Raw genomic sequence first — 12,808 nt, forward strand, 5'->3', positions numbered from 1 at the left:
AATTTTCTCGGGCGTGGGCGGCCGTCCGTTGTACGCACTGATTCCTCGGAACGGACATCCTTCCTGGTAAAATGGATATGCGCCTCACATGTCCGCCGGGACATCTAATTACGGCCGGCGACAGCTCTTTTCCAAACATTAATTTCCATTCCTGACATACGACTATCCATTTATTTCTTCTTCTGCTCCTTTTTTTTTTCTTTTTTTGCTTTCGTTGTTGTTTTCTGTGAGAGGATTGGGTTCTTTCAAATAAGCAAATAAGCGGCTTAACTCCCATACGAGTAAATATTCTTGCAAATGTACCACGGGATCATTTGGCCGGCGCTGCCTCAATCTCCACGAAATAGGAGCAAACCTTTTTTTTTTTCGACAGTATAAAGTAACCGAGAAAACCATGGCTGATTTCAGTGGGCTCGTATATGAGGTTTAGTATCCGCATTATGGAAAATTTGCGTAGCTCTAGTACTCGTTTTCATTTCGATACTTTATTTTCGCTTGTGATACAGGCCCTCTAGCTGCGTCCGCATTGGATGAATAATGGCACCACTGTCATCGCTGAACTGGCCGTTGAGCATATCAATCTCGTTTTGTCGGAGATGGGATTCGACGACGTAACAACGACGGTAGTTCAAAGTTTTTCCACAATATACTTTGTATTTTATTCAAAACATGGCATGCAGAAGGCACAAGCTCATTTTGTCAGTGTACTGACCTATTGCTGTTCATGTGCCTGAAGTTCGAACGCAAGTGCTATGACCACTTGACCGCAGAAGCCATGCAGTTCATGGGCTGATACTAAATTACTTATCTGGGCACTAATATCTACAGAATATTTATGGGACACTCGACCTATATCCCAGCTTTTGAAGTCAGAATCGGACTTAAAGGGGCCATGAAAATAAAATACAGCTTTGTTAAATTCAAAAGAACTAGCTTTTGCTAACGCACTCAGATCCATCCCAGCCGCGAAAGACGTTGTTAACCCTTTCGGCCCTGGTGGTATCAATTGACGCCGTCACATTAAAGTTCCTCTAGCGCATAGAGAACGAAATTAAAACTGCTGGTTTTGGGGGGAATTGTTCTTCATTGATGCCTATTGCGATAGATGTCACCTTTGTTTCATTTTAGTGGAGCTGCATGCTATAAAGAAAAAAAAGCTCCGCTGAAGACGAAATTGCGATATTGAGGAAGGAAAAAAAATGGCGGTCTGAGTTTTATTCCCAAGCTTGTATATCTATAAATACGCGCATTACGAAGTTCATTTTTTTGGTTTGTAGGTTTTGTAGTCATAAAGTTTAGTAAAATATGCAAAAGTGATGTGTCTGCTCGACATAAAATTTTTAATTGCCATTAGTCGCAATTAATTGCCTCATTAATAAATCAGTTATTACTTGCACTTCCAGCTTTTTTTTTGTTTGTTTGGGGGCTTATGGGACCCTAAAATTTAAGAAAACGCACAGCAAACATTGTTCTGCTTGAAATAAAGAAAATCAGGGCTGAAAGGGTTAACCGAGAAAACGCAAGAAATATTGAAAAACTTTCAAATCTCGCGCTACAGTGACGTTTATGGACAGGAGTGACACAGCACTTAAAACGTATTTTTCAGCGTGTTAACCGCACGTTTGATTGAAGTGATACGGTCAGCCGGAACTAGAGGCCCCAGTACAATCTCCAAGTCATGTTTCATAGCGGCGGCTTAGGTGGGCGGCTTCCAATCATCAAAGCAAGATTCTGTGACGTCATAGAGAAATACCGAGAAATGGCGGGGGAGTCGCCACTGCGGCATCTGTTTTGTCTCATGTCTTCATTATTTCTTTGACGATTGCGATAAAATTGTCATCATTGTTTATCGGGGCAAAGACGACGTTTTAATGAGCCAAGTTACACTCAAAAAAAAGGTCGGCGCACTTACTAACAGAACACTAACCAGTTACTTGTCCCAGTATTGACTAGGTACCTAGTTGCTTTTACTGACTGGTCATGCATGACCTAGTAAAAAGATACGCGCAACAATGTGGATCTGCTGAGTGCGCAGCGCGATATAGACACGTTCATCACGCACATATCACACGTGGACAATCAACAGCTGAATTGAGCAAGAAAGCCAACGGGATGCACGAGGAGAGCGAGTATTACTTAGTTACCTTAGAAATACATCTGCTCTTCTTGCTTTTATAGCCAGCAGCGGAAAGTCCCTGAGAGAGTCGGTAGGCTTGTAATTACGCATTTTAATGTGAGAATATACAAGACAGCATGTGGATTTGCAAAAACTTTTTAATTGTGATGTGGTGTGGAAAAAGTGCTGTAGTTACTATGGTTAATAATTCATAGAATTTGTTACTTCAGTGAATGTTAGTATCAAACCAGCAGCAGTTACTAAGTGCACGGTCTCGGTTCCACACTTAGTGGTAGGACCTACCTACCGTTCTGGAGGGTAGTAAACTCCGTAAGGAGTTAGTAAATACAGCCGTTACTACCCTTTTACTAGCTTTTTTGTTAAGAGTGTAGTATTTTGTCTTCATGGCCCTTTTAATACCCCTGTCACACGGGCACTTTCAATCGCGATTGAAGTGAATCGCGATCGAGTTTTCGAGCGCGCTCGGCGCACTGCCGCTGCTACGCGGCCCGTTTCAAGCACCGGTTGCACTCGTGTCCGCCAGATGGCGCTAACAATGTACTTGCGGCCGGCGTCTGGTAACTTCGCGCGGTAGTAGGTATACGTAACTACGTAAATGTTACCGCACGCTTATTTGGGTCAAGTTATTTGACACAATTTGTGGCGTTAGTTGAAGTTGTCACCTTCTGTGCCATCACTGAGCGGGGACGAGAGTAGCGCCGCTTTCGTTCGATCGCGCTTGGAAGCCTCGATCGCGCTTGAGAAACCACGATTGGGTTCGAGCGGGATCGAGCCCGATTACGGTTGAAACTGCCGTGTAGCAGCGCCCGATCCGGATTGAGCTCGATCCATATCGACTCAATCGCGATTGAAAGTGCCCGTGTGACTGGGGTATAAGACCTTAGAACCTGACTTGCGGATGTCCGTCTTCGCCTTCTTGATTCTCCATCTCTTGGTCGTGTCCTCCTCTACACTAGTCCTCTCTGAGAATAGCAGGCCAGAGTATTCACTCCAGGCCGCCGTTCCCGCTGTTCGTCCAATGAAGAAATTCCCCCCTTCGCTCTTTTAAGCGTCGGTGGCCAGCTGGGGCCATACGCCGTTTCCGCGTTAAAATTGGACGACTTTGTAAGTGTTGCCTTGCGTAAAACGCTGAACCGCGGAATAGGAGGAAGCGTGCACGGCACCTGTGTGATGTTGGCGATAGAAAAATACGGGTCCATCGCAGGCCAGTCACCGAGGCCCTCCTTGACCACGACGGGGATCAGGTTATCCACGACGTCCTCGAGCAGGTCCTGAGACTCGGTGCCGTCAGCCCGCACAACGCCGCGCAAGTCCTCGCAAACCTGCGATATGGCTTTGTAGTTATTTGCTTTACAGTGAAGCTCTCTTAGGATCCTGCAGCAAAATATGTAGTTAGTGCACAGTGTAGACAGAATAATATTTCGATTGAAGCAGACTCTCGCGACCTCCCGTGCCACCGAGAAAACTGTGTGAGAAAGGACACGAGAAGCCGTTCGTTTATTTGCGCGGTGGGAGTGGTTTATGAAATCCCCTTCACCTGTGGAAAGCCCTACATCGATGGAAGGTATCTGAACGGCTACCTCAGGGAGCATGCGAAAAATTTAAAGTCTAACAATGGCGCGCATTTGACAACGCATTGTCTTTCCTGCACAAAGTGTGAGCCAAGATTTTCCTAAAACAAAAATACTGGCAAAAAGCAGAAATTAGAAGGCCCCTGAACTGCTGGAGGCACATCGCATAAGATTGAAGGGGACAGTGTGCATTAGTGATACTTCGGTGATACTGTTCAATGCTAAGGTGCGGTTCTTAGATCAATTCTTTCGATAACGATTGTTGGCACGTCTATTGCGCATGTGTCGATGTACCTATAAATGTACGATGCTATATTAGCTAATAAACAGTTGGAAGTGTAGCGCCTGTCCCACGTCCTCTTTATTGTGTATGTCTCTTTGCGCTACTCAGTATGTTATTAGACCAAAACCAACACGCCCAGCAACAAGTTCTCCTGTGTGAGAAGTACGGTACCCCATCCGCATTTTCGTAATACACCTCGCGCTCTCCGCTATGTGGCCCAATGGTCTAGCGAGGTAAGAGGGCCGTTTAAAGTCACCTAAATGGCCGCTCAGTCACTGGCTCAGAAGGTGTCTGTTATGAGATAGAGAGCTAATGCAAGCTTTAAGGGCAGATATGACGTTACAGTAAGAGGATAGTGGTGTAGCGGGTGCGAGATTTTCCCGTAGGATGGTACTTGAAGCGCCCCGATGTGGCGTTCATGGTGTGGATAATAGGCACGACAATCATTGCAAAGGTAGTCCGAGGTATAAATATTTAAAATTCTGTGCTTATATCTGCCTCCTGAAGTGTCATTTAAAGAGAAAGTGGATTATCTATTGCGTTTCAATGGCATCATGCGCATTCCCCATCCAACGTAGAGTAGATGTGATAGTACCTCTGTTTATTTATACCCTCTCAACATTTATGCCGAGGGACATCACCAAGAAATAGCGTTGAATTGATCCAGCAAAAAGTTCAGGCTTGGATTTTTTTTTTCATAATAGACGCGGTAAGCGTTTCATCGGCAGTAACAGTGGATGCAGCTTTTATCATGACCCTGCCGTAAAGTTCTCTTATTTATGTAGATAGCCCGTAAACTTCCTTAATTTCGCATCATTAAACTTCTTATATTGGATATAAAGATCACAAATAAAGGTGGAGCCAAGGTGAACACCTGGGGCATGAAGTAACTGTGTTAGATGTATAAAATCCGCACCGCAAAAATTTATAGATATTCGTCAAATAATTGTGATTCCTTGAACAGAAAGAGTGCCTACCAGTATAGCGTTCAGTTATCCAAATACCTTGTCACAACAGTTCAAACGCCTTCTAGAAAACAAGAAAAATTACGTCTATTTGTGGGCGCTTTATCGTCCGGTTGTGCACCGCTTCGATAAACTTGCAGTAGTTTGAACGAAGTGGCTTTTTAATAGCCAAACCGCCAGTGGCTAGGATCCAGTAGATAATCTCTAGCGGCAGACCAAGCGTAGACTAACAATTCTCAGCGTATAAAGAATTATAAAGATAAAAAAGGTGTCCCAGGGCCTCCATATCTTGGTATAAGATGGCTTACATTTCCCTAGACCAATGTCTTAGCAGCAATAAATTCAAATTTCGGAAATGAAGCCGCCTTTAAAAGAATGGGTTTAAGATTGGTCTTCGTAAGCTGGCTTTTCCACATTTCCTGTTGCACAGTGAAGCATAGCCATCTACGGAGGGAGTAGTGACTACACCTTTCTAAAGACGATAGTCTTTATTGGGCTACTTACACGCACGAATTTTGGTCTGTCTGTATGCCTGTATGTCTGTCTGTCAGTCTTTCTGTCTGTCACTCGATTCAGCCAGCCGGCCAAAGTGAAACAAATTCTGCGCAATAGTCTTATATACTCACAGCCAAATCTAAACGTCTAAGTCCGGTGTCAGTGTTCATACTTGTCAACATTGTTGAATAAGAACAAGACATTACGCAAATATGAGGCAGAAAATCAATACTTAAGTGATATTTGCAGTGTTACTTTATAAAATAATTCATAGATGCCTGATTTTTGCGAAATGAAATAACTACATCCACTGCAGAAAAAATATTCACTCCATCTCCTGCTGTCGCCCGCACCACTATAGCTTCTGGCGGCATTTTAAGAAATCAAACGGCAACAGCAACGAAAGGTTCCAGTAGATATGTCCCACGTTCTACTTGGAACGCACGTGGAGCATATATAGAGTTTCATATTGTTACGCCATCCAAGACGATGAAGACAGCAGCCGAATTTAGCGTCACCAACAAGCATCTGCGACGACAACGAAGCTGGGTGGGGCACGCTGATTGGCTTGCATTTTGCGCATTGCTCACCATCCTCACCGCGCTGCAGCTTCGACCGGGACGGTCGCCCTCGACCGGGGGGTAATGTCACGGGACACCTAGGCGGCCAATGCCCCATGCTGCCATCGCCGATGGCAGCATGGGGCATTGTCGTCATCCCCGCCCTGGCCCCAAATGTAACGTGACGGCAGAGCCAACGACTCGAACGATGATTGAAGGATGACGAACAATCTATTCACAGAATTTACAATGCGGCCATAACAGCGCGCGCTGGGGCCAAGCCACTTCTTCGTCGTCCTCGTCGTCTTCGGTGATGACTGATGAGCGATGGCAGCATGGGGCATTGGCCGCCTAGGTGTCCCGTGACATTACCCCCCGGTCGAGGGCGACCGCCCCGGTCGAAGCTGCAGTGCGGTGAGGATGGTGAGCAATGCGCAAAATGCAAGCCAGGCAGCGTGCCCCACCCAGCTTCGTTGTCGTCGCAGATGCTTGTTGGTGACGCTAAATTCGGCTGCTGTCTTCATCGTCTTGGATGGCGTAACAATATGAAACTCTATGATGTGGAGTAGGGCAACGTGGTTCTACAAACGTTGAAGTAGGGCGACTCGATTCCCTCGCGTCTCCGCCGTACGGCAGCGCTGGCATCGAGGCACCCGGTTTGGAGGAGTGAAACGCGGAAAAGTTAAATTGATTTGAGCAAACCTTTAGCGGGCTATCTCGGGAGGAACGAGACGGGAGAGGAACAGCACGAGAGGTGAGTGGGAAAGAGAAGGGCGGCATAGACTTGGCAGGGGCGCCAGTCGACTATCGTCTTTCGGCGACATTTGCAACGAAAAGAGCAGATACGCGGCCATTTTTTTTCGATTCTTGTACACCCTCGCCACGCGCGGCGTCTCTCTCCCCCTGACATTTAGCAATGCCGAGTGTTCTTCGGCGGCCATCTGTGCGGCGCACTGGAGACGTCATTGCTTCTACCCACCGATCGTGTGAGTCCTTTTTCTGTGACGTAGTTATCACACCACTGTCCTTATAATTCAACATAGCGAATCCCCAATACAGCTAAAGCCCGACATAGCAAATCCCAGCAAAGCACCAGCTTCGCTGGACTTCCCTCTTCCCGGAGTGGAAGGGCTCTGACGTTTTGACAAACTCTATAATACATTTAAAGGGACTCAGAAAAGCCTTTTGTAAAAGTTACAAAAGGCCTTTATTGTCGCGTAGTACCAATATAGCGATGCAATGCCGTTGGAATTATTGATCTACATTCAGTATTAGCTTCGCCAGAAGCAATTAAGTGCACCTCTCTCCCCTTGCCGATCGATTCCTCCTCCCTCTCTGCTTCTTTCAAAGCAGCTGGAAACTCTGGGAATAGCCATGTGACATCGCGACGCTCGACTTCCGTTCTCCGCTAGCTACATTCCTGCGCCTAGGCACGCGTCAATCGCTGCAGACCCGCCTTTGCCTCGGGATCGCGCAGGAAGGAGGAAGAGCAGCCGGAAGCCAATGGCAGTGACGTTGCCGGCGCCCGACGATCGGCCGAATCAGACGGGCGCCTCGCCGTTGCGCCAGCCGCGATCGCCGTTGCGTCAGCCGCGGTCGGCTCGCTGCGGCGACGCGCTCATCGGCTGAGAAAGGTGATCTTCAAAAATTTTTTACAAATTATCCGTACAACATATGAGGCTCACACTTTGCAGAAAAATCCCCCGTTATGTGTTCTACCCCCTGAATGCATTTGATTGTCACCTTCACAAAGCTTTTCTGGGTCCCTTTAAGTGTTGGGTTTCATAACGTCTTACCAGAAATAGTTGTCATAAAATATACCCACAATTAACTGTTAAACTTCTGACATACGATTCGGGCACAATGATTTCACGACCAATCTTCTACCCCCTTATGTCACGACGACATTATGCAACAGATTTCGAATAGATTAGATACAGGTACAGTAAACCGACATTGCAGCAAACTCACGGTGTCGGAAATCTTGCTTCATTGGAAGTGTTTAGTGGCCCCTACTGGAGTTAATTGAGAGCAAATATCTGCTGTTAACAAAATGTTGTTTATAAGCAAGCCAGTTTCCTGCACCGGAGACTTCGTTATAACGAGGGTTTGTTGTACTTATAGCTGATTATGTGTATTACCTTAAAATTCTTTTAGAATTTTGGCAGGGCCACTACTTCGTCATTAGTTTTAAGAGTAATGGCAGCGTCATATAATTAATAGAGGAACATGCCTGTACTGCGCCTAAACTATATGGAGAGCCATTCGAAATCTCTGCAAAAAAATTGCGAGTAAGGTGGCTAGTTGGGCAAGTTGGCACGAGTTCATCGTATGACTACCGCGCGAAAGACAATATACAAAAGTATGGCCCACAGAACGAGCGCTGACTCCCAACTGAAAATTTATTAATCCAGTATTCCATTTATAAAATAAGCAGGCATCACTCTGAGCATGTGCAAGGAAAGACAGAAGCATGCAAAGAAAAAATGAAGAAAAAATCAAACAGAAATACAGATAAAAACGTAACACATAAAAGGCATGTTCTAACGGGCATCTGTACTCTTTGTCGCCATAGTGAAAGTATTTACTAAACGATTAAAAGTTTTTGAAAGATAAATGATTGAAAGATTGAAAGTATTTAGTAAATAAATGTTCTTTTCATTTCTACATTATTTATGGTGATGTCGATGCTAGACACACTGTTTGGTAACCATGTATTGCCACAACGTTTAGTCAAGTCCGTCAAAGTTAAATTTACGATGTATGCTACTACAAAAGTCAATTCTACAGCCGCGTATTTTGTGTTTCTGTATAAAGCTCAGCGGGTAGTCGTTTTAAAAACTAGCCGGAGCTTCTGATTGACTTATTAAGTTTCCTAACATTTTTCGTTCGGCGTTTCGCATAAATTCCCTCAAAAGTAATTTAAGGGCTTTCATTGTTTTTGTGACCCTTCTAACCCTCAGAACATACTTTTTTTTTAAAGTGCATAGTATAGGTTTTACTTCTCAACCACGCGCCTATACCCGATCGTTTTTGAGCATGAATATAGAAATATCCAGGGTATTCGAGTCGTGTGATATGTGCTTACATGGCGACGGCCACATAGTCTGCAGCGCTCTTAAAAGCTGACGCGCCCGTGACCAGCCGCGTGATTTAACAATGGTAGGCATCGACAGCGTACAAATACAGCCTTGGGGTCAAAAAACCCGTGAACCACTACTTGAAGTGACTAACCTTTATCTTAGCATTCGTACATGTGTTCAATAAAATTCGCTTTTGCTTTGTCGTTCATAATTTCTTGTAGACGCCCCATGTCGTACATTAATGCATGCTTCAACGCTAAAATTAACGGTTATAGTGGGTCTATAGGTACTTAATCATGATGATCCCATCCTTACGTTTGGCTACGTTGCTACCTGCCCTACTGGCGGAGGAGGAGGGTGCCGTCACCCTGGGACGTCATCACGCTGTTTTTTTTTTTAATTATCCTCTATGTATTGGTTGTACAAAAAAAATATCACGGTTAATTTGATATCTAATCTTTAGCCTATTTACCCATCTTCTGTAGAGGTATGCGGCACGAGGGTTTTCTTCTTCCGAACAACAACGCCGTAGAGTTTTAGCCGGACTATCACTCACTGCAGCTTACAGTGAAACCAGAGCTTCGTTGCAATTTTAAATGCCGTCTTTCCAACATGCAGCGCTGCTAACGACCGCCATAAAACTGCCAGCTCTTGGATCTTCGCACAAATGGTCAGCCTTGCTGGCATGGCAAAACCTAGCGGGTAGCGGGAAATCTTCAAAAACGTGAGGTAGTTGATCGGTGTGCGGAGACGTTTTTTACAGAACAGAGAATGGTGGTGACGTCACCAGAGCCTTCTGCTGAGTGCTGACCCACAACAACGACACGGAATTTTAACCTGTAGCAGAACCTTAGCTGACGCGAGACGCGCTTGGGATGCAAGTGAATCGTAAGAACCAACCTGGCAGTCAGTCGCCGTAAGCTCCTTCTCTTGGTACAGTGGATTGGCGATGAGGCAGATCTCGTAATGGTACGGAGTCCAATCCCAGTACGGCAGCAACTGAAAAAGCAGCGAACAGAAAAGTAGTAAGGAGCTCTGTGGCGTTAGGAAGCTAAAAAAATACATTACACATAAATAGATACATGCATACGTGCAGTCATGGACAAATGGAACGCGAAGACAAAAATATGAACCAAAACATGCAAAATCAATAGATATGGATTGTGGAGATTAAATAACGGCCCGCTTGTGGTATATTTTGAAATGCACATTTCAAAACTTTATTGCTTTAATAAAGCCACGCGACAAGTTGACTTGCATGGAAAGAAATCGCGCTATTTGTGTGTTATGGCTCATATCTTCGCGTTCACATTTCATTTGTCCATTACTACATACATACATACATACATACATACATACATACATACATACATACATACATACATACATACATACATACATACATACATACATACATACATACATACATACATACATACATACATACATACATACATACATACATACATACATACATACATACATACATACATACATACATACATACATACATACATACATACATACATACATACATACATACATACATACATACATACATACATACATACATACATACATACATACATGTGTCTATGTCTGTGCGTTTTTCAGTAGGGGGCCTTCGTATTTTTAGGTTGTTTAGCAGTTTTGCCTATATGTTCTGCTCTCCCGACAACCAGTGTTGACATGACAGCGCTGATTATTATCGCCGATACCATTATTACTCAGAATGTCGACGCTGTCTTCTCCCGTTAATGCCACGAATCTATTTTTAAGCGCTAATTAAAAGTTTCCGCCCTTTCTCTTGTTGACTGCAAGTTATCTTTCTTTCTTTTTGTTAGTTTCTACTTTTTCGTATCCTGTGCTACTCTGTCTCTCCCCATTTTACTATTATGCACTCTACTTGAACTTGCCTATACCACCTCAACATTGTGTAGCATGATTGAAGTCAATTTAATTTTCAATTTTCCTGTTGGGTGTTTTCTGTTCCAATTTCTTTCATTTTTTCGCTTGCGAGGGAATAAATTTATAAGTTTATGTTGGCTTTTTCAGCAAATTTCAACAGTATATCTCCTCGGATATTCCGGCTACAAATTCCAATTTCCAGCTACATACTCAACTGCCTGTTTTTGTCCAATTTTCGCGGTTAAGGCGCCCGCTAATCCCCTGCATTAAATCTTTACCCGATTAATTTGCCATTCTACGCTCTCGTAGAAACTATCGACAACGTCAACCTGTAATAGAATGTCGGTGCATAAGCGGCTGTATAACTTTCAACCTGTATTTTTTGTTCAGCTTCATGACAACGTCTGCGAGCCTTCCGTTAATGCTGAAGAATGCCCCCCATTTCACGCCATTTCTCAATGCATAGTAAAGCTGTAGACTGGGCTAGTTGGTAATTCATAGTGAACAAATGTAGCGCAGCAGAAACACAAGGGACGGAAAGAATGCACACGGACGAGCGCTCACTTCCAACTGATTCTTTATTCACAAGACGGCAAATATATATGCTTAGCCTTCGCTGAAACAAAAAATACGTAGGAAACAAAAACAAAACAAAACAAAACAAAAAAATACTGACAAAGAAAGATCGAGTACACCCAACACGCGCCAAACATCTACATTGTGAAGATGTGAAGATGTTTGGCGCGTGTTGGGTGTACTCGATGTTTCTTTTTTTGTGTTTTTTGTGTTTTTTTTGTTGTTTTGTTTTTGTTTCCTACGTCTTTTTGGTTCCTGCTAAGGCTAAGCATATATATTTGCCGTCTTGTGAATAAAGAATCAGTTGGAAGTGAGCGCTCGTCCGTGTGTATTCTTTCCGTCCCGTGTGTTTCTGCTGCGCTACATTTGTTCACTATCAATGGATAGAGATTACCCCAAGCTTCCTTCTTTTGTGGCAACCTCGAAAGCAGAGAACGCCCCCGCTATTCAGCTGCCTAAATCCCTCCACTGTTATTCCAACGGTACTGAATCATATGATATCCCAATAAGGCTCTGAATGATCATCAAGGAGAACAACCAAGCTGCCGGCACTCGTTAGTGTTCGAGCGCTAAGTGCACGCACGTACAAATTCCAGCGCAGGAATGTCTGGTACCAGAGATTTATGGCACCCCCTGCTATAGTATCGCTGCTGTTTGCCGACGTCTTGAACAGCTGCTGATCAATCACGATATATATATATATATATATATATATATATATATATATATATATATATATATATATATATATATATATATATATACATATATATAATATGTGTGTGTTCTTGTGATTGTGTGGACCAGGTGCATCGCTATACGGTAGTATAAAGTGAAATAGAAAAGGTTGAAACATGGTCGTCATAAGCGCGCAAGATTCTGAGTATTTTATGTTGTCAACCATATCGTACCGCAGAAAGCTGCAGCTGCTAATTGGGGTACGTTGATGACCCAGTAAATGCCGGCAATCAAAGCCTGCCGCTTTCACTTTCCCATCACCCCCCATAATCAAGCTAAATGAGGCTGGAAAAGTGGCGCCCACGACAGACCGATGACCCCTCCCCCTCCCTCTTTCACTTGTTCTATTGGAAACAAAACAAAAAAAAAATTCCTTTTCTTTAGAATATTGCCTGTATAAATACACTCTTAACAAAAAAGCTCGTAAAAGGGTAGTAACGGCTGTATTTACTAACTCCTTACGGAGTTTACTACGCCCCAGAACGGTACGTT

At 44.0% G+C, this 12,808-nt stretch overlaps 1 protein-coding gene across 1 annotated transcript in view; it reads right to left on the reverse strand.

Annotated features, from left to right (window-relative positions):
* Positions 1 to 12,808, reverse strand: part of LOC144145320 (uncharacterized) — a 38,820-nt gene that overhangs the window by 18,470 nt on the left and 7,542 nt on the right. Inside the window, exons 2-3 of the mRNA XM_077676890.1 lie at positions 9,995 to 10,093; positions 3,301 to 3,459 (exon numbers count right to left, since the gene is read on the reverse strand). Of these exons, the coding sequence (XP_077533016.1) occupies positions 3,301 to 3,459; positions 9,995 to 10,093 (258 nt within the window). The remainder of the gene's footprint in view (positions 1 to 3,300; positions 3,460 to 9,994; positions 10,094 to 12,808) is intronic.

This window comes from Haemaphysalis longicornis, unplaced genomic scaffold (assembly GCF_048455015.1).
Source record: "Haemaphysalis longicornis isolate Haplotype H1 unplaced genomic scaffold, Haemaphysalis longicornis Haplotype H1 scaffold_7, whole genome shotgun sequence".
NCBI lineage: Eukaryota > Metazoa > Arthropoda > Arachnida > Ixodida > Ixodidae > Haemaphysalis > Haemaphysalis longicornis.